The 21,850-nt window shown below is 40.7% G+C and overlaps 1 protein-coding gene across 1 annotated transcript; it reads right to left on the reverse strand.

The window, feature by feature from the left end:
* Positions 1–768: 768 nt before the first annotated feature.
* LOC119495903 (metal transporter CNNM1) lies at positions 769–21,058 on the reverse strand. Its single transcript, XM_037782814.1, has 10 exons — positions 19,089–21,058; positions 13,090–13,233; positions 10,734–10,874; positions 9,254–9,423; positions 8,944–9,043; positions 5,839–5,984; positions 5,143–5,386; positions 3,067–3,171; positions 1,483–1,584; positions 769–1,085 (listed from the first exon to the last, which is right to left on the reverse strand). The coding sequence occupies exons 1-10, from the start codon at positions 20,542–20,544 to the stop codon at positions 1,006–1,008; spliced, it is 2,688 nt and encodes an 895-aa protein (XP_037638742.1). The 5' UTR covers positions 20,545–21,058; the 3' UTR covers positions 769–1,005.
* Positions 21,059–21,850: the final 792 nt, after the last annotated feature.

Genomic DNA, 21,850 nt, shown 5'->3' on the forward strand with positions numbered 1-21,850 from the left:
AGGGTGTTTGTCTGATAGAAACACTAAAATAGTGTCCGTACAGCTACATACACGGTGAGAAGGGAGACAGACTGTATGTAGGACACATGCATTTATGTGGGAAGGATACATTTACTGAATGTGTGCATGTGTGTGTGTGGTAGCCATTAACAGGATGTAAGATGACTTATATTGCTATCTTCAAATTACTTTTGGTAATTCCGACACTTCCGTATAAAAATCAGGTAAGAAATTGTGTTATTTCAAGCACGGGTATTTTTTTAAATTGCGCATACCCCTCTGAAATTGCTGAGAGGTCAGTGTATACAAAGCTGAGAATTCATTTATGGCTTTTTATATAATTGTGTTCTTATAATCTGGCGTAAAAATTGTGCTCTTGTCTTGTGGCTTTTTCTTCTCGGCCGATGGCTAGTGTGTCTGGTACCGTTGGCAGTACAGTAGGTGTCACCCTCATGGCAACATTAGGACAGTTCCCTGTGCAAAACAACATGTTCAGTAGGTGGGAACTGCCTTGTAATAACAAATAAATAATAAAAACTCTTGTATATTCATTGTTTGATCAAGTAAAAGGTCAAAGCTGGCTCAGATATGACCTTGTTGGGCTCCATATTGAGAGATCTTGTAGAGTCCAGATGGCTTAAATGAGATGATTAACAATATGGATAAAACTATCATAAAAAGGTTACATTTACTACAAAGAGAGTGATGAAAACCTCCACACAGTCCAGTGTATAAGGCTGGATAAATCCAATACTATGTTGTTTTAGATTTGTCCAATCAAGTTTTTTTTTTGTCCCTCTTATAATCAGCAAGATGTGAAGTCAGGCAGAGGTGGGACCAGTGGGGACCTGAGTGTTACTGGTGGCTACATCACACAAGATGGCTCAGTCTCCTGTGAGAGTTGTGTCGGAGCATGGAGGGAGTCTAATGAGGGGGGCGGTTGTTTAGTAAGGAAAACCAGTGGGTGATGAAGAGGAAGAAGATTCATCCCTCTTCCTCAGTGTGCTAGCTCGTCACTGGCGGTTGCTCTGAACCTTCCTCCAAACTCTGTTCTCCATCCCGAGACTTTTTCCTCCTCTTGTTACCTAGAAACGGAGGAGAAATTCAGGTCATGAAACACCTGCCTTAAACTGCAGCTGCATCATCAGTTTCTCATCTGTACATTCGCTTCACTGTGACTGTTTTTAAACTATCTCACATTTAACTGAAATAACATCAGCCGCACTAAGCAGCACGGGTAAATTAAAGTAAATGAGTCATATAACATATCTGCGCCAACAGTTGCATCTGGAGAATGCGCTCTGGTGAAAAGGAGTAGGTTGCAGCGAGGGACACGACACATCACCTGTTGCTAAGATACACCCTGCTCTGTTTCCTTTGTCTAACAGAGAAAGTTTGGGCAACATCTGACGGTGTGTGTGTGTTTAGAGTTGTGTGGGTGTGTGCTGTTGCATCATTGTTCATGACAAATGGCTCACTCACTCAGTTTACGCAACAGCTTCTTCCCGATGTTCTCCTCGGAGCTGGACAGAGACAGAGTGCTGATGAAGGGAGAGGCGGAGGGCTGAGACTCTGTAGGCACGTCTGAAGGCAAAAGTTTAAGAGAGTGAGACAGAGGGCGGAGTAGACGGAGTGAAATAACCTCAAGACCTCACACCAGTGATATGTACTGCATTCAGCCTACAAGATAAAATCAGTTGCTTTAAAGAGATAATTAATAGGAAAACTGAATAGAATGGGATTACAAGAAGGAAACAACAACCATATCTTCTGATGAGGAACGATGTGTTTACCTACTTTTGTAATAAAACCATTGAAATATGACACTAAAATGTAGCGTAACAGTAGAAAAAGTAGAGAAGAGTCATAAACTCAGCAATGTGACTCAGTAACATGCGTTACACAGCATTATGTATCTAAAGTCTATATGATATTATAATATTAGCCAGCATAAACTAATAAGTAAAGCTGTAGCAGCACAATTCTTGAGTGTATTGAATTGAGAAAGGGTGTGGTTTATTGCATGTGGATTTAACTGTTCATTTGTTTTATTCATCATTCATTCTGTTTATTTATTTCAAATGTTTAATAATTATTTTCTTGTGACCAAAATTTGATTGGTTTACCTTTTTCTCCCTTTTACAGTCATTATGGAGGAGACATTGTAGATGAAAAATGAAGTAACTGAAATATTGTGTTGGCATCTCATAACACATCTACATCTGTTCACCAAGGTAATCACACATTCAATAAAAATATACATTCATTTACAGTCACAGAGCGACATGGAATGAAAAACCAAAAGAAATGGTGTGAATAATACAGGACCTTAACCCTTTTGTATGAGGAAGAATGTGTTATTTCTTCTTTCAAATGTTTCATAATTATTTGATGTAATTTAATTGCATTGCCTGAAACCTTTCAAAGGAAAACACTGAGCACCTACATGTTCGTTTACTCTTCTTTACCACCAATTTTTTTAATATATATTTTGAAATTTAGACAAGCAATTGAAACCGATTGTCTATACAACTTCTTTTAACCATGTCAGTCAATAAGGGCTGCAACTAACGATTATTTCTTCTTATCGATTAATCTGCCGATTATTTTCTCAATTAATCGTTTGATCTGTAAAATGTCAGAAAATAGTGAAAAATTGTCCATCCCAGTGTGTCAAAGTCCAAGGTGATGTCTTCAAATGTCTTGTTTTGTCAGTCCAAAACCAAAAACATATTCACTTTAATATGATATAAAACAGAGAAAAGCAGGTAATCTCCATATTTGAGAGGCTGAAAACAGCATTTTCTGCCATTTTTTTAAATGAAAGTTACTTTAACGATTAATCGATTATCAAAATAGTTGGTTAATCAACTAATCGTAGCAGCTCTACAGTCAATGTAGTATCTTAAGTATGTATCATTTAAGTCTCATGAAACATAGGGGAAACAATGAAACTTTGTGGACATTATGCACGTTTGCAGAGGAACAAACTAAAAGTCACTGAGTTTTATCTGAGACAAGAATCTAGGATTCATGAGCCTGTTTTCTGTAGCAGCACTCACTCACCATTCTCTCCATAGATTTCCGGCCGGTCCTCGTGGATGTAGGGAATCTCATCCATGCGGAGGAACACGGTGTCGTTTGGACTCCTCTGCCCATCAGATTTACTGCCTGTGAAGACAGAATTAGACCAATCAGCCTTAAATAGCTACATGACAGCAGCTGGTTTGTAGCTCTGCCTGTAGAGGGAGGTAGAGAACTTTCTATTCATCAGTCAGTGGGGTTTTTAGAGGTTAAAAGTATGAAGTTTAAATTCCAACTAAAGATGAGCTACAACCAGTGCAGGAGATTAACTGGTGTTGTGATTGAACATAAAACCTGGCAGTAGGTATAGGCTATAACTGGATTCTACTCTTTTATTGACAACCAACAGAACCATCTGTCCTGTGATTTTTCTTTCTTAATGTCACTAACGTGAACAAACACAAACTGGGTGGCGTGTTGAACACAGCGTAAGACAGATGGTATGTGGGAAATCCTTTAAGCCTTGAAACCAGTACAGATTGGTTGATGCACCAGTTTTGTGAGTGAGTCACTATGGGTGTTTAATTTATAGGATTCATTCGTTACTGATATTATGAATATAAAGAAAATGATTAAACATGCTATTTGGACATTATCATAGTTCCATTAATCATGTGTTGCTCGTGTCAGACTGGCTCTTAGCCCACAGAGCGCTCCAATCAGTGTGTTTGATCCTTTGAACCTCCTCTTTCTTCCTCTACAAAAGAAGCCCTTGCTACTCTGATGAATCATGAAATTCATATTCAGCCTCATGGAGCTAGATCTTCATTTACATTTCAGGGCTTTTGTGTGTTACTCTTAACGTAGAGGCTAAAGTAAAATCCTGGCAGTGAGCGGGGGAAAGGAGGAAAGGGTGATGTCAGGTACTAAAAAAGGTTTCATCCCACACGGTGACATCTGAAGGACATGGGAAGGTTGATGCTAATGGTTCTATGTGTGGATTGAGGCTGTTGATAGCTGATATTTTGTGTCAACCTTCATGTTAGATTGACCAAAATGTTAGAAAATGTTTCCTTCCGAATTTTATTATTGCGCCAAACAACCTCTGAAACAGCATTCAGACCTCAAAACACAGAGGAAATCATTTCAGAGTTAGTGTCTCTTCAGAGATATACACCGGTCAAACCTATTAAACCTCCATTTTTATCAGTAACTAAGAAAGCCAGTTTAAGGCGAGACACCACAGGCAAAAACATTTTTTTTCATGCACTGGTCAATTTTGAGATTTTGGGCCATTTTGCTTCCATAACATGTTTTCTTTCAGACTACTGGAAAGAATACCTCCATAATACACATTTAGGTGTTTATTTTAGTACACTTTGTCTATTTCTGTCTGTAGATATCTCCAAATTCACCAAAAGTTGGCATTAGGTAATGCCTCATTTGCATATTTAAACATAACATTTCAGAAAACAAAAAATAATTTTACTTAATGTAAGTAATAAACTGGGGAAGTTTCATGGTGAGATCTATTAGTTAAATTGTCCTGTAGTGAATAGGGTATGGCCTGATTTATATAAAATGTTATCCCTAAAACATGACGACATTTTTTTTTTTTAATAGTTGTTGACAGTATTTTCTGATTTATGGATTGATAAAAAGGGATGTCCAAAATTCCCTCTGTAAAAACCTTTGACTCTTATATGTCAACAAAATGAAACAAGAATTTTGAACATGGCTTTATCAAATGTTCAGATTTCTGTTCATGAAATGTGTGCAAATTAGCACATATTTAATAAGAGATTGCCTCATTTGCATATTTAAACATAAAATTTCAGAAAACATGTAATACAAAATATAATTTTCTTAATGTAAGTAATCAACTGGGGAAGTTTCATGGTGGTATCTATTGGTTATTTTTTTTTTACCCTATTCACCTGTAGTGTTTCCCCTTAAAGAATATATTTCACTTAAACACCTGACTGATTATTAAACTTGTAGTAGATTAATTTTCGATGGACTAATTGATTAATTGATGCATTATTCTATACCAGTCACCATAATGATGTCGATACACTTTGTACAGTCAACATATTGTGTCAAAGCATCCACACTTACGAACGATCCGGTTCCTCTCGTTGAGCTGGGAGGTGTTGCGAAGGCCACCGTGGGGATGGAGATGAGCAAGGCGAGCCAGCCCCAGTCTAGTGTGTGTGTGTGTGAGTGGGAGGGCGATGCTGTGTGAGCGGACCTCTGGGACCGCGGGCCTCCCTTTAGCATCACAATCCATCGGGTCTGGTGTCTGAGGGGAGCTGTCCATCCTGGTGGCCGTCAGGGCGTTCTGGTAGTGGTTCTTGGTGATCTGTGGGGACACGGAGAGCTAGTTTTACATCTGTGTGTGTGTGCATGCATCTAACTCCAGTGCACGTGGACAGGAGGAAACATGGACTGCATTTGGGACAAGAGGTGAAGCGAAAGGGCACATCCATCATTTAAAGGCTAAAATATTCATGGTTGAAATGGAGCTCAATTATAGCCAGTGATTAAAGGAAAGAGGGTGTGTCTGGAGGGGAGAGCGAGAGAGAGACAGGATGTCTGTGTTCAGTCAGAATCAGGGATTATGACATATCAAAGGCAAACGCTGCAGCAGAGGAAGAGTTTTCATTTTCGGGAACATTAAATGGAGGGAGTTTAAAAGAGCAGTTGCTGGCTTGTGCTCGTTTAATGTGCAGGAAATGATAAATTAAACTGATTTTATAATAATAATTTCATGCGTTTCTGCGTTGTGTCTGTGCAGGCGTTCATGTCAGTAACCTTGATGATCTGCAGGTCTGTGAGCTGACGGACCGAGTAGTCTGGCAAGTAGACCCCTCCTCCTGTAGTGAGCTGACCCACGCTGCCTCCACTCAGTAAGGAATCTGATTGGTTCAGACCGCTGCCCCGGGAACTATACCTCGGACCTGAACAGAACAGGAAGAGGAAAACATACTTTTAGTTGTGCATACGTATATCATCGCTATTGGGTCAAAAACAGTCAGATAGTACGAAAAGAGTTAACGCGCCCAAAACGATCAAAATACTGATATTTTTGCAGTTTTTATGTTTAGCACACGTGTGCACTAATGCCAATTCATTTGTACTTGGACTATGGACTTTGACTACAGTACTAAGGCTGCACAATGAATCGAAATGTTATCGAAATGGCCTACTGCAATTTTCAAATCGCAGGATGAGGAAGAAATCGTGAAATGTGTGTCACAATACCATTTTAAATTAAATATTGTGGAACTACAGAGATGTCCTGGACTACACATCATATTCTACAGACTTAAGAAAACTTAAGACTTTGTTTGGTACAGATCCCCACAAAAATCACATCATAATCATTTTAATGTATTTTTCAATGAAAATAAGAATAATGATGTAAAAATGATCATTCTCTCGAATATCGCAAATCATATCGCAAATCGCAATATCAGTCAAAATAATTGCAATTAGATATTTTTTGAAAATCCTGCAGCCCTAATAGTTACAGACACTGCAGCGCTCTCTTTGTAATCAATGAAAAGAGTCTTATTGTATTTCTGAGTCTCACAACACTTCTCTTGTGTATCATGCTTCATTATTTTTGACAGACTTGAATTGTAACTGTAGACTTTACTGTGCGTGTGTTCTCAGAATCAGAAAGTATTTTTTATTTAGAAAATGAGCAGGAGCATGAACATGTTTCCAAAACTGTTAAAACCACTGATAAATGTGTTGTTACATAGTTTATACAGTGTCAGCCACCACTACTACTAGTCACCCTAGGCAGCTGAAGTCGACACTACTTTCCCCTTTTATTTTGGAAAGAAAGTCATACAGTTCCTTGACAGACCCACACCTCACACAGTAAACTATCCCTGGGAAATATATTCTTATATTATATATTCTGTATGGTGCCATACTTTTAGAGATGTGTTTATGTTTTACTTATTTTAATTAAATCTATTAAAGAGTAGGGGATATTTTGGTGGCTCTCCTATGCACATACTTTTAAAAGATGATTGATGGTGTTAGTGTTGTGGAAGCTGCCTTGAAAGCATAACTTTACAAGCTACCAATTACTTCACACTGGAAGAAGTTGAACCAGCAAAGCTGCCCTGGGGAGAAATCGAGTTTGGTAAACTAAAACTGCTTAGAAAAAGTTGTTTACAAACTACTTTGTAAAAAAGAAAATAGAAAATTGACAATGTTCATGTCCATGTGATATGAAATTATAAGAAAATATAATACAAAAAAAGTCACATGCCAGCTAAAAATGCCACTCAATAGAGTTTATTTCCAACAGTACCCACTCGTTCACTGGTCATAAATAAACCCAAAAATAAAATACCCTTCTAAAAAAATATTGAATTTGCACCTTTTTAGTCTTAATCTTAACAACTAAAAGTCTTCAACATGCTGAAGATGAAGATGTTGTTGCTGTGTGAGCACTGAGCAACGCCTGCCCTTTTATTCATGCAGGCACTACACAAAGGTGAAAGGTCAAGTGTGTGGTGGCTATCTGACAAATGTAGGGCTGACCCAAATGCTTCGAAGCTAACAGCTTCCACCGTTGTCATGGTAGTCGACCTCCAAATCATTATTCGAATGCTTAGTTTTTATTTTTTAGTAGTTAACTATGTAATAATAATGTATAAATCCCCAAATAGCCCATTAAATAAGGAATAATCCCACAACATTATTCTTTATTCATATTCAACATTAATTATTATTAGTTATTCTCAGACGGATATCACTGTTTGTTGTGCGTAGAGGTGCGTGTGTGTGCAGTAGTGCGGCAGCGGCGCAGACCCGGGTACTGAAACGGGGGACATGGAGACAGACAGACAGACAGAAGGACATGTCAGCCTGCTGAGCCGCGAAGCTTCGAATACCTTTGAATATTTCTCACCGAAGCTTCGAAGCCCAAAAAATGGTATTTGGGACAGACCTAGGCGAATGCACTGAAAGAAAAAGGAGGCCGGGCTGGTCAAAGGGGTTCAATTACAGTAGAGAAACAATGGTAAAATTAAAAAAAAAAAAAACATTAATCCTTTCCTTTTATGGCCCAAAATTGTTGTTAGTTTCACTAGTTAACTACACAACAAATGGCAGAAAAGTAATTTAACTACTTGAATCACTATACAAATATGACTGTAGTAGACCTACCAGCAAGCTACTGTAAAATACAGTTAAACTACTCGTTTAATTACTTATAGTTCAGTACTCCCAACACTGGATGTTAGACATAGAGTACTTTGTGTGCGTGTTTGCATTTACCTATATTCTGCATGGTTTTGAGTTGAGCACTGCCCAGCTGAGCGGTAAGAAATGCTGTTGGAGAGCAATGACTCAGACAGAGAGCAAGTTAAAAAAAGAGCTCTCTGGGGATGTGATACTTCTGCAGCTGCTTAAGAGAAAACGCTGGATTCTGTAATGTCCTAAGAAGGGATTTTCAAATATTGAATGGGGTCTTCCAAATTGCTTTAAGCTCACCCTGAACATCACACATGCAAAATGTGCAAACAACCACCACAAGAAACAGAGAGAGAGAGAGAGAGAGAGAGAGAGAGAGAGAGAGAGAGACAGAGTGAGAGACCAGCTTTCTGCTTGCTCTGCAGTCTTAGCTGGATTTCATATAATCCTATGCAGGTCATGTCCTTCCACTGGGAAATTCTCTGAAATCACTTCTTTTAATTACTTACTTCCCACGGCTGCTGCTGCTCTGCAGGCTGACGCTATACAGACGTTGGGTGGGATTTAGACCGCAAAAAAACACGTCTGTCACCGCCGGCACTGCATTGATTTCATGATTATTATTGCTGAACTGTCCATCATCACCATCACCCTCATTGTGATATTGATCTACATTGCTTCATGTGTGCACTTACTTACCAATAGGCAGGGGCGTGATGAGCGCTGGCATGCCATAATAGGAAAACGCTCCATTTTCAAAGCGAAGAGCCTCCTTTCCTATCTCCACCTCCACCCGTCCCTGCAACGTCACCACAGCCATTTACATGCATTAGCTCCGTGCTCACGGTGCGACATTCACACTGCATTGATTACTCATCTAATGGAGCCTCCCACACAGGAAATATGCAGCAAAACACTGTAATTATAACAACTGCAAGCACAGGAGTGATTTTTGCTTCATAATATTCATCTGAAACTTGTGTCATTAGTAGTTTAGTTTGTGATTTACCTGCAGAACGAGGACAAAGTAGTCCACTGGTTTGTTTCTCTGGAAGAGGTAGTGTTGAGGAGCGTGTTTGTTCTTGGGGTTGAACTTGAGATCCTGCACAATGCTGGGATGTTTGATGAGACGCAGCAGGATCTTCTCCGACAGGTGACACGGCCTAAAAGGCTCCACCTCTACGAGATAGATGCATAAAGACACACACACGAGCACACCAAAACAAAAGTCAAAGAAAGAACACCATGTTCTCTGCCCCACGTCCTTGTCCTAGTTTTATCCTGCAATCCACCAGGGGTTTAAATCACGAGTTTCATCACGATACGATACTTATTATATTGATTCTTTGGACAATGATACGATATTTGCTGATATCACAAAGTCTGCCACGATATGATTTCGATTTGATTCGATTCAGGGGCCTGCGATCGATATGAGACATATGTCTTTTTAACACAATCAGTTACATTTGTATTAACTCACAAAAAGCCACTAAAATATGATTTGACAATTTTATTACTGAGCACCTACAGACTTTTAAATGAAAACCAATATATTCTTTTTAATAAAAAACAAAAATTAAAGCGAGGGTAGGCAGAATGTTTTTGGCATCATTGGGAAAAAATTCCATAATAACCTTTCAGCATATTGTAATTCAAATGTTCTGAGAGAAAACAAGACTTCTGCACCTCCTCATGACTCTGTTTTCAGGCTTTAGATCTAGCCGTGATGGGAGACTTTGGCCAATCACAGGTAATTTCAGAGAGAGAGAGCGTTCCTATTGGCTGTTCATTCAACGGAGGCAGCGCTGATCAAATATGAATCAATATTCTGTTACTGTAATGATGAGAACGTGTGCTGCGGCTGGTGGGCGATGCTTGGTATTTCCTCAACTGATCTCAACATGGCTGCCGGGTCACAAACTTTCTCATTTTACAGCTAAACAGTACACTACAAGATGATTCTGAAAACACTTGAGCCGAGAAATAGTCATTACAGTAACAGAATATTGATTCATATTTGATCAGCGCTGCCTAGTTTGACCGTTTGATCGGAGTTTGCGAGTGATTGACAGCTGCTCAGAGACGACAGGCTCCAGCTCGGCTCTGATTGGTTGTTTTCCTCCGGTCTGTGAAATCTTGCAGATGACATTAGGAGCACCGGAGGACGCAGAGGCACATGATTTTTTTCAGATTACCTGTCTCATGCACTACTGTCAGGATATAGTGACCGTTTTTTAAAAATAACTTTTTTTAATCATATTTGCTCCATTTCTACCCACTGCAGTTTTAATATAAAGTAGGAATTTCAAAATAAAGGCACATCTTAATGAGGATATGTATCGATATTTTCACTTTGCATTGATATATTGGATCGTTGATCATTGAATCAATATATCGATCCAGATTGATGTATCGTTACTCCCCTACAATCCACTGTGTGCACCCACACATACAGTACATGCGCACATGCACACACGCAATGCTACCTGTTGCCAAGAAGCGGTGCGTTGCGAGCAGCAGCTGGGGCGAGATCTTCACCTTCAGCTCATTCTCTGCCAGTTTGAAGATGGAGAAATCCTGCTGTTTCCTCTCGTGGTTGGACACTCGCCTTTTGTTCCGATTATCAGCTGTGAACACACACAGATTGCAAATCATATAAAGACTTCACATTTTATATATGCTCTGATGATAGCAGAGGGTGGGAAAGGTATTACTCTTTCACTGAGTAAGTTTGTGTTGCTAGATACTTGGGCTGCAACTAACGCTTATTTTCATTGTCGATTAATCTGTCGATTAATTTCTTGATTAATCGATTAGTTATTTGGTCTATAAAAGATGGTTTAAAATGTCGATCAATGTTTCCCACATCCCAAGATGACATCCTCAAGTGTCTTGTTTTGTCCACGACTTAAACATATTCAGTCACAGAGGAGTAAATCAATCAGAGAATTTTGTTTGTTTTTTTTCTTAAAAAATGACTCAAACCGATTAATTGATTTTCAAAATAGTTGGCGATTAATTTAATAGTTGACAACTAAAAGATGAATCGATTAATTAAGCTCTACCAGATACACCACATAAGTACAATATTCTTGTTGGCATTACACGGAATTAGAAGTTACTTTTAGGTACAACTGACCTCATTAGTTGATGCAGCTTTATTTGCTGCATGATAACAAACACTACAGATGTATATTAATTAGTAAGTTTATCTACAGCTGCCGATAAATTGAGATTATCCACCTCTGATTGATAAATGGACTTATCCTCTGCAGATGCGAGGAGCATTAAATGCATTACATCCCATTAAATACATCGGAGCCGCAGCAGGAACAGCTGGTGCTATAAAATGCCTGAAGTGCAAAGTCTGGAGAGATTAGCTCCCCTGTGCTATATACACACACACACACACACACACTCACATAATTATGCACATACAGACACACACAAAAAACACAGAGTTTATGAACACCCACGCAAGTGCACCAACGACTGCCTCACACACTCTGCATGTAATTAAAATTGTAGCAGATGTCAAAATTTAATGTTCATGGCTTATGTGAGTTTTTTGTGGAAGTTGTTTTCCCAATTTGCAAATGGTAAAAATTCAGTGAGTGAAATGAAAGCAGATTAGATATGAAATGAAGGGAGTTTGACATTTGACTTCCTTTCTGTGGAGAGCCTTTCCAGCCAATTAAAGATGAGCAGATTATGGTGATTATCTGTGAGACTGGGCCATTTATTCCCATTATTTAATTATGCATCAGCCAGGAGCAACAGGGGAGAGAGCGTGGGATCAATAGTTTAATGAGAAAGCAGAAGAGGAGATGGTGGAAAAGAAATACTATTAATTAGGGCTGTCAAAGTTAACGCGATAATAACACGTTAACGCATCGTTTTAACGCCACCAATGTTTTTTCATGCATTAACGCAACTTGCGATTTTTAGGTTGTAGTATGGAATGTATTTACAGGCTCAGTTTTAAAGCTAGAGTGAAGGTACTGGCATCAAATCAAACTAGAAAAACCTAAGGAATCCACCATGTCATACTAGCTTGTCGCAAAGGATGCTAAATAACGCTTCAAAGTTATACTAAACTTTGGTGAGGAAAAACTGTTATGGCCAATTTCAAAGGGGTCCCTTGACCTCTGACCTCACGATATGTGAATGAAAATGGGTTGTATGGGTACCCAGGAGTCTCCCCTTTACAGACATGCCCACTTTATGATAATCACATGCAGTTAGGGGCAAGTCATAGTCAAGTCAGCAAACTGACACACTGACAGCTGTTGTTGCCTTGAGTTTGCCATGTTATGATTTGAGCATATTTGTTATGCTAAATGTAGTACCTGTGAGGGTTTCTGAACAATATTTGTCATTGTTTTGTGTTGGTAATTGATTTCCAATAATAAATATATACATACATTTGCATAAAGAAAGCATATTTATCCACTCCCATGTTGATAAGAGTATTAAATACTTGACAAATCTCCCTTTAAGGTACATTTTGAAGAGATAAAAAATGTGCGATTAATTGCGATTAACTATGGACAATCGTGATTAATCGAGATTAAGTATTTTAATTGATTGACAGCCCTACTATCAATGCTAAAATGCGACTGTACTTGTAACGCCCTAAAAATGACTGCGTTTGTTGTTGAGTTGAGCATTTTCCTGCAACGTTGTGGACCACAGAGCTGAACAAACTCTGTCAGCTGCTGTGAGAAAATCTATTCAGAGTGTGGAGCTGGAAATATAATAAAATTGATTCACAGCTAATGCAACAGTGACTTTGAAAAGTTTCATAATCAGTGTGTTTATGTATCATCATACTGTACGTACTATACAGGTCTGTCTCATCCACAATCTCAGAATGGATGATCTCCTCTATGACGTCTTCCAGGGTAACGATGCCCATCACTTCGTAGAAGGGGTCTCCCTCGCCTTCGCTATTCACCCTCTGCACCACGGCCAGGTGGGACTTACCTGCAATCATCAGGAGAGAAAGAAAAGGGTGAGTTCAAATGTTTTCACCATGTGAGTTCATATGCTAAAAACTGCCCATGCGGTGGGGTTGAGAGGCAACGTCACTGGATAAAAATAACACGAGTCAACAGCCTCCAACTGGATCTGTGCAGCCGAGATGAAAATCAGCATTAATGCACCAACTGGAGCCGAGAGGCCGTAAACACAGGAGAGATCTGTCTTAGAGCTTGAATGTGAAATTATGCCAATGTCAGGACTGCCCTCCTGTGTGTGTGTGTGTGACTCAGACGAGAAGCAAGTGGACACTGGGGGATTAGTCTGGAGACACTTTGACAGTTTGGAAGACTTGGGATCCTTACGTAAACACTGAGATTACACAATCAGTCTGGGGGATGCCTGCATCTGCTGACCAAACTGCCCATGCTGCTGCCACCTCTGTGTACACACACGTACACACTTTACACATCCATGAGCAGACCCAGCACTCCCTCTCAGTAAGAGTTAGGCTGAACATGACAAGCCTGGCAGATACTATGACGCAGCTCGCCAGCAGCATCTCCGGAGCGAGTCGATAAAGCAAATGTGACAAGAAGTTAAACCACGGTCGAACATCACCAGGAGAGGAGAACAAACCACCATGAACACGTTAACAAACACACTTTTAGTCGTTGCATATAGAGTTTTCTCATTTTCAACTCACCAAAAACACAGATGTATTTAATACACTGTACGTCACTGTCATGGCTCTTCTGACGTCAAAGAGGTTACCTAACCACATTTACGACGTCACTTGCACACAGATTTCAACCGTCTCCGACCTTACTTCGAACAAAATCAGTGGCTCATATGAGATGGGCCGATTTAGGGGATCACTGCCAGGGGATAAAATGGATCAAATGCTTTAATCCACGGCGACAAGACAAACAAAAAAATCCTGATTGACTGACTGACGGGCAGCCGTCTCTAAACATGAAACTCAAACTGAGATCAGCCGAGATAACGTGGTTGCACTCTGCGCTCAGGTCAGCTTGTCTGAAGAGCTCAGGTGAGTCAGAGAGGTGGATTTGCCATCAGCTGCTGATGTGCCCGGGCACCGCATTACATCATTCATATGTTACATAATACCCTTGCACAACGACACACACACACACACACAAACACACTCACCAGACAAACATGCCCGGGGCGAAACTGGGTCTACCACGGATGTCCCCTTTTGCAAATGTTTCTGCTCCGCTAGTTTCCCAGGCTCCTCCAGTCTACGCGTTGTTTCAGATCATAATGCATAATATGTTTGCATTCTGATTGTGCATTTTGTGTGTATTTGCTGTCTGTCTTTTCTGCAAACATTACAGCCTTACAATGCCATATAAGGAAATTATGCATTGTTTATATTTCTGCAGCTTTACACACAACAACTTATGCACACATTTAGCTTATAAAAACCATAATGGCTGCCTTCTATGATTTGTTGTGTGTTCACTAAAAGTTTGCATTATTTTGTGTTTTGTTTAGTGTATTAAATGGTTTCTTTAGCAGATTTGTACAGAGTGGTGGAAAAAAACTAAATACATTTTCTCAAAGACTGCACTTAAGTCAAATTTTTAATTACTTGTACTAATTTATACGTCTATTCCACTACATTTCAGGGAGAAATATTGCAGTTTTTACTCCAATACATGTGTTTAACTCCCATAGTTACTGTTCAGATTAAGATTTTACATACAAAACGCATGATCAGCTTATAAAATATGAAGCATATTGTTATTGATTAAGCTATCCAACAGTGTATGAAGCAGTTAAAATGAGCTCCAACACCCAAAATTAACGTGCCACTTATTAGGGGTGTGGGAAAATATCAATACACATGAGTATCGTGGTATTATGTTTTGCGATACTGTGTCGATTCTCCAAAATGCTGGATCGATTTTTAACTAACCTCTAAAAAAACCTAAGGAATCCATTGGTATCAACCATGTCATACTTTCATGTCGCGAAGGGGTTTAAATAACGCAAAATTTTGGCGAGGAAAATCTGGCATGGCCATTTTCAGAGGGGTCCCTTGACCTCTGACCTCAAGATATGTGAATGTAAATGGGTTCTATGGGTACCCTTTACAGACATGCCCACTTTATGATAATCACATGCAGTTTTGGACAAAAAACATGCAGTTGTTTACATGCAGTATAAAAGTGTTATTTCTGTCTATTGTAAAATGGTGTATTTGAATATTTCTGCATACTGGGGTTCTTGGAATTGCATAAATTGGGTATCAGTGTAAAGCTGAGACTCTTGTGGATCCAATGAGCCCAATTGTATTCATGTGTGATGATGTTAGTCCCCATAGTAGTCATTTCATTGTAGTGACTTTTTTACTTAGATTGTATACATACAGTATGGTGGTGTGTCTTTGTACTATGACAGTTTTCCTAAAATTAGATTTGAAAAAAATCGCAATGTATCGCTTTGTATAGAGTATCGCAATATATTGAATCGTTACCTCTGTATCGTGATATGTATCATATCGCCAGAATCTTGACAATACACAGCCCTACCACTTACAGTATATGTTAATGCATTAATAATTATGATTGAATACCATAATAATATAACACCGACAGGAACCGTTAGGCATAATTTTGATATTTCAAGTACATTTTGTTGATAAAACTAGTAACATTTAGAAGGCAGTACTTTTACTTGTAATGGAGTGTTTTTATAGCATTGTGTTGCTACCTTGAATTAAGCAAATGACCTGAATTTACATCAGATTTTGTGTTGCTCATTAAACTTTCCTGCCATGAAAGCATAAATGCATAAAGTAAAGAGCATCACTTGCTGTATTAAAGGTAAAAAAAACAGATTTTTTAGAATGTGTTTTCCACTGTACAGTACATTTGCAGTCCTCCCTTACATTTTTTTTCATTACTGGTGACATTTCCATCCTTTCCTCTAACACAGACCCCATCACCCTTCTCAGTGAGACGTCTCCACAGCTCCCAGCCAGGCTTCCTGAGCAGCAGGAGCCTTTAATCTGTGAGAGCAGAGTAGGAAGGAGGTGAGAGGGGAAACGGAAAGGTTGGAGCTGAATTTTTCATGGTTGCTCTGCAGGTTTGGATGGCGACGACCTGCAGAGTGAAAGGAGCTTCAAAGTCACCGCGGGCTGACAATTAACAATCTAAAGGAGAAGCTTGATTTCACCTTTTGACCTTAACCTTATCTATAAATAACACACAATATGGAAACACCCAGGGACCCATGGATCACTTGTGTCCGACCAAAGCTATCCTTCATAATCCCGAACAAAATTAAGCTGCAGATCTCCTGATCTGTAAGTGGCAGATCTAATTTATGACCCTGCCAAAGTCCCCACAGTGTCCCCTTTCACATTCTGATTGGACAACTGCTGCCTCTGACTGACATCTATTGAGCTCCCTTTGTCAATGAAACAGATTTACATCTTAATCCCCCCCCCAACATAAGCCAATGTCAGTGAAATCCTTACATAACAGCCGCTCCAGTAGCCTCTCATATGTCTCCATTTTACCTTGTGACGCCGTCGGGGGAGCAGTTTGAGCCGGTGACTGCAGGGCATCGATTCAGAATCACATTCAATGTTATCATCATCGAGACTGAAAGGGGGTCCCCGAGGGGAGGTGACACACTTTTGCTCGGATGCTATCACTGCAAGTGTGTGAGGGACGGAGTGCTGTATAATACTGTGAATGCTCTTAAAGATGCTTATCAGACAAAAGAGTCAGAGAGAGATAGAGATGATATTCATGCCTCTACTGCCATTCCAGTGAGGTCAAACGGCTGCTAAATTAAAAGCCTTTTTGACATTAAAGGTGCTATTGATAACATTGATAACATTCAGCCACTAGATGTGGCATTCTCCGTCCCCTGCTCCATTGCTTTTACTCTATAACAAGTCGTTGCCAGGCACTTATTGTCATTCTCAGCCATTTATCTGTTTTTTTCCACACTAACGAGATACCACGTGATAACGACGTCATTATACTATTGGCTCACAAGCCTTGTTAGAAGTGGGAACCAAACGTGTGAGATCTTCCACAGAGATAAAGAAAACATTCATTTTGGACCTGCCAATATTTTTTAAATGATTAATTCACAATCATAATAATTTTTCTCAGGAAAAGCCATAATTTAATTTCTCAAGGCTCTGTAGATGTATTATTCTTTTCTAGAAAATACTTTTCTACATGTTATCAATAAGACCTTTAAATTAAAACTGCAGTGGGTAGAAATGGAGAAAATATGATTGAAAAACGTTTTTTTTATATAACAGTAACTGTATCCTGACAGTAGTGCATGAGACAAGTAATCTGGAAAAAATCTTGTGCCTCTGTGTCCTCTGGTTCTCCTAATGGTATCTGCAAGATTTCACAGACCGGAGGACGACAAAAAACAATCAGAGCCGAGCTGGAGCCTTGCTGTCTCTGAGCAGCTGTCAATCACTCACGAACTCCGATCAAACGGTCAAACTAGGCAGCGCTGATCAAATATGAATCAATAATCTGTTACTTTAATGCCTATTTCTTGCATAAAATGTTTTCAGAAACATCTTGTAGTGTACCAAGCACCGCCCACCAGCAGGCGCACAGCCAATAGGAACGCTCTCTCAGTGAAATGACCTGTGATTGGCCAAAGTCTCCCATCATCGGCTCGATTTTTCTAAAGCCTAAAAACAGAGCCATGAAGAGGTGCAGAAGTCTAGCTGTCTCTCAGAACACTTTTACAATATGCTGAAAGGTTATCATGGATTTTTTGCCCAATGATGCCAAAAACTTTCTGCCTACTGAAGATTTAAAGTGCAGATCCGATAACAGATACACATGGCATAATATAAAAAGGGGGAAACAAGCAGGGTGGTGGGGGCATGTGAAGTTCACAGTGTTGTTGTCATGGGAAAATGACTTTTACTACATAAATTCTTAAGATAACCCCATCCTGGTCCCTGGTAGCCTCTGACTTCTGGCTGAACTTGACTCACTGTGTGACACTGTATCACATTTCACATGTGGCTCCCACTGCTCTGGGGATCAAAGGGCTTTACTGGCAGGCCCACTGTGAGCCAATGGACTGATGCAGCCATACATTGACTTATGCACTCAAAACTTTTTAAGTGCACAGTCACTTCAAAAGATATTTTAACTCCTAGATGGCAGGAGGTATAGCCTCACACTGTTCGAAAACAGTACATATGGCGCCTCACACTCAACACTGACTTCTCATACTCATAAGTTCCAGACATGTCAAAACATAAAGGACACACATCTCTCCTGCAGAGACCTGACCTCTCATGTGCTTTAAAGGTCCCATATTGTAAAATGTGAGATTTTCATGTCTTTTATATTATAAAGCAGGTTTAAGTGCTTTATAAATACTGTTAAACTATCAAAACGCTCAATATACGGAGAAATACACACAGCCTGTATTCAGAAACTGTGCGTTTGAAACAAGCCGTTAGGATTTCTGTCCATTTGTGATGTCACAAATATACAATATTTAGACCATTACACGGTTTTAAACGTAAGCATTCTAAATGTGTCCCAGTTTATTTCCTGTTGCAGTGTATGTGAATGACATCAGCTGACAGGAAGTAAACATGGACCCAAACTGTTGCCTATAGCAACGCAATTCCGTTAGTTGAAATGAGCTAAAACGGAGCGTTTCAGACAGAGGGTGAATACAGGTATATTCAGACAGACAGTATGAGGAATATAAAGTTTTTTTTTAACATTAAAGCATGTAAACATGTTCTAGTAGAAACACAAAATACAAGTATGAACCTGAAAATGAGCACAATATGGGACCTTTAAAGTGGAGTTTACCTCTCTTAAATTCCTCCAGCATCACATCCAGCTTGGTGTCACTGAACACGCAGTGCATGGGATGCTTGTAAAACTGAGTGATTGTCTTTAAGGGCGTGCAGTCGTCTGGATCCACGAAGGCCAAGTCTTTGACCAACAGGATGTCCACGATGTTGGACCTCTCGTTCTCGTAGACCGGGATCCGGGTGAAACCGCTCTGCATCACGTCCGACATGGTGCAGAAGTCCAGCGTGGCGTCCGAGGTCAACATGTAGCAGTCGGACAAGGGGGTCAGCACGTCCTCCACGGTCTTGGTCCGCAGCTCCAGGGCTCCCTGGATGATGTTGAGCTCCTCTTTCACCAGGTCGTGGTAGGGATCCGTGACGCGCAGCATGGCCACCAGCTTCTCCCTGGTGTAGAAGCTGCTGATCTCCTGGTGCAGCAGGAGGTCCAGGATCTTGGAGACCGGGTATGCGATGGGGAAGAACAGCAGCATGAGCAGGCGGGTGGCGCAGAGGGTCTTGGATGCGATGGCGAGGCTGTGCCTGGACGCAACGGAGTGAGGTAAAATCTCCCCAATGAAGAAGATCCCTAAAGTGCATGATGCAGTGGAGAGAGCAGTCATCCCTAGAATCTGGCACATCCACACCACGAAGCACGTGTTAGTGAGCACGTTGCCTAGCACCACCGTGCAGAGGATGTAGTTGCCATGTTTACGCACCGACTCGATGTTCCGTGCGTATTTCTGCTCCTTCTCTGTGCCGCTGTTCTGCAGGACCCGCAGCTCCACCGGGTCCAGAGCCAGCATGCTGATGTTCAGACCACTACAGAGGGCGGACAGAGCCAGCAGCAGCACCGAGACACCGGTCTGGAGCCACACATCCGCCTCTGGAGGTCTCTCCACCACCGCCAGCCAGAAGTCCCTGGTGCTGAAGTGCTCCCATTTCACTCCGTCGAAGGCGCACATGGAGTAGTACTTGATCAACTCGCCTCTGCGCAGGTCTTTGGCGAGCAGCTCCACCAACACGGAGTTGTGGCTTGATGTGGATCTGAAGGAGCCCAGCAGCTCGATGTCTGAGCTCCGGGAGTCCTCCTCTTCGCACGGGTTGGACCGAAGCATCCTCTCCGCGTCCCCGCTGTCCTCATCTGGTTCCTCTATGAAGGCGATCCACGGAGCTGCGTCAGGAGGTCTGCCGCTGACGTTCAAGTTGTCGGGATGATGCTCCGCAGCAGCTGGAGGGGATGCGGTGGTGTAGTAAACCCTCAGTAGGAAGCGGGTCCCTTCAATCGCCCTCAGCATCCCGCTTTGCACGGACAGCTCTCCGCTCTGGGTGTCCTCCGGCCGGACGCCGAGCAGCGCGGCGGTCGGAGCCGGCAGAGAGGAGAGGGTGACGGTGAGGAAGAGGAGGAAGAGGCGACGCGGATGATGCAGGATGCTGCAGCAGAGAGCATCCGCAGCATCCGCAGCCATCATCATGCTGAGTGAACTAGTGAAGGACACGGGAGATGTGGGTCACGTGGTGGTGTGCGGATGGGATGGATGGAGCAGCTGGGTGGCCATATCCATGCAGAGGACAGGATGGGTACGATACAGAGAGAGAGAGAGGAGGAGAGAGAGGGAGAGGAGAGGAGAGACAGAGAGAGGGAGAGAGAGAGAGAGAGGAGAGAGAGAGAGTAGGGGAGAGAGAGAGGTGCATCAGAGTCCTTAAATATACATGACAAGCTGTGACGTAGGCCTGTCTTATTTGCTTTCTGCCACTTTCTAAAAATAGCAGGCAGGAAATGCCCAGCCATTTATTTATTTAAAAAGGATCCCCATTAGCTGATACCAATGGCACCAGCTAATCTTCCTGGGGTCTGAAATCAAATACATTACATTTATCACATACATACTACATACAACATCCTCTTTGTGTTACACTAATAACATTCAAATTTCCCAAACATATATAAATTTCACATTCATACACATCTTCCATAACCATTTAGCCTCAAGGCCCATCATCAGGGAAAAGGAACGAAAGAAAAAAACATACATGACCAACACTGGACTATCGATCAGCTGCTTAGGTAATGTATTCTTAGATGGTATTTGAATGAGGATTTGTTGCCATGAATTATTAATGTGATACACACGAGATCAAACAAACACCTGCAACTATAGAAACCCCCTTCATTGAATAGGCTAAATATTACACATATTCCACAAACATCAAAGCACAAATGGGACCATTATGATGAGAATAAAAATACATATGAATGCATCATTTTAAGAGGCTCACCACAAACATCATTTAGATCATATATTAAGGAACAAAATCTTTTATTTGTGTGATTGGCAATATTAGTTTGAGAGTCAGCTGTTTTTCTGTTTTGATGTGTCCACTAGATGGCAGTATTATCAGCTGTTTCAGTGCAGCCCATTCTGAGAGTTATACTGCACATGAAGCCCTTTTGACACGGGATAATGTGTGTGTGTGGATTTATTTATTTGTCATCATAAAATATCAGTTTTGTTTTCAGAATTGTCTTAATCTTTAATATCACATTTTTAGGAGGATACATTTTGATCCTGCAGCTTTAAAATCACATCAAACTTTATATCCCATCATGGAATCTATTATACATGAAGAACCGACCTATTAATAGGACTATAACACATGATGAAGTAGAAATGTTAATATTAAGGAGATGAAATTCAGATTCAGGAAAATAATAGGTTATCATTAGAACTTTGATCATTGTTCTTGAATCGCTTACACAGTGAAGCCCTCATACTCATA

Source organism: Sebastes umbrosus, chromosome 10 (assembly GCF_015220745.1).
Source record: "Sebastes umbrosus isolate fSebUmb1 chromosome 10, fSebUmb1.pri, whole genome shotgun sequence".
NCBI lineage: Eukaryota > Metazoa > Chordata > Actinopteri > Perciformes > Sebastidae > Sebastes > Sebastes umbrosus.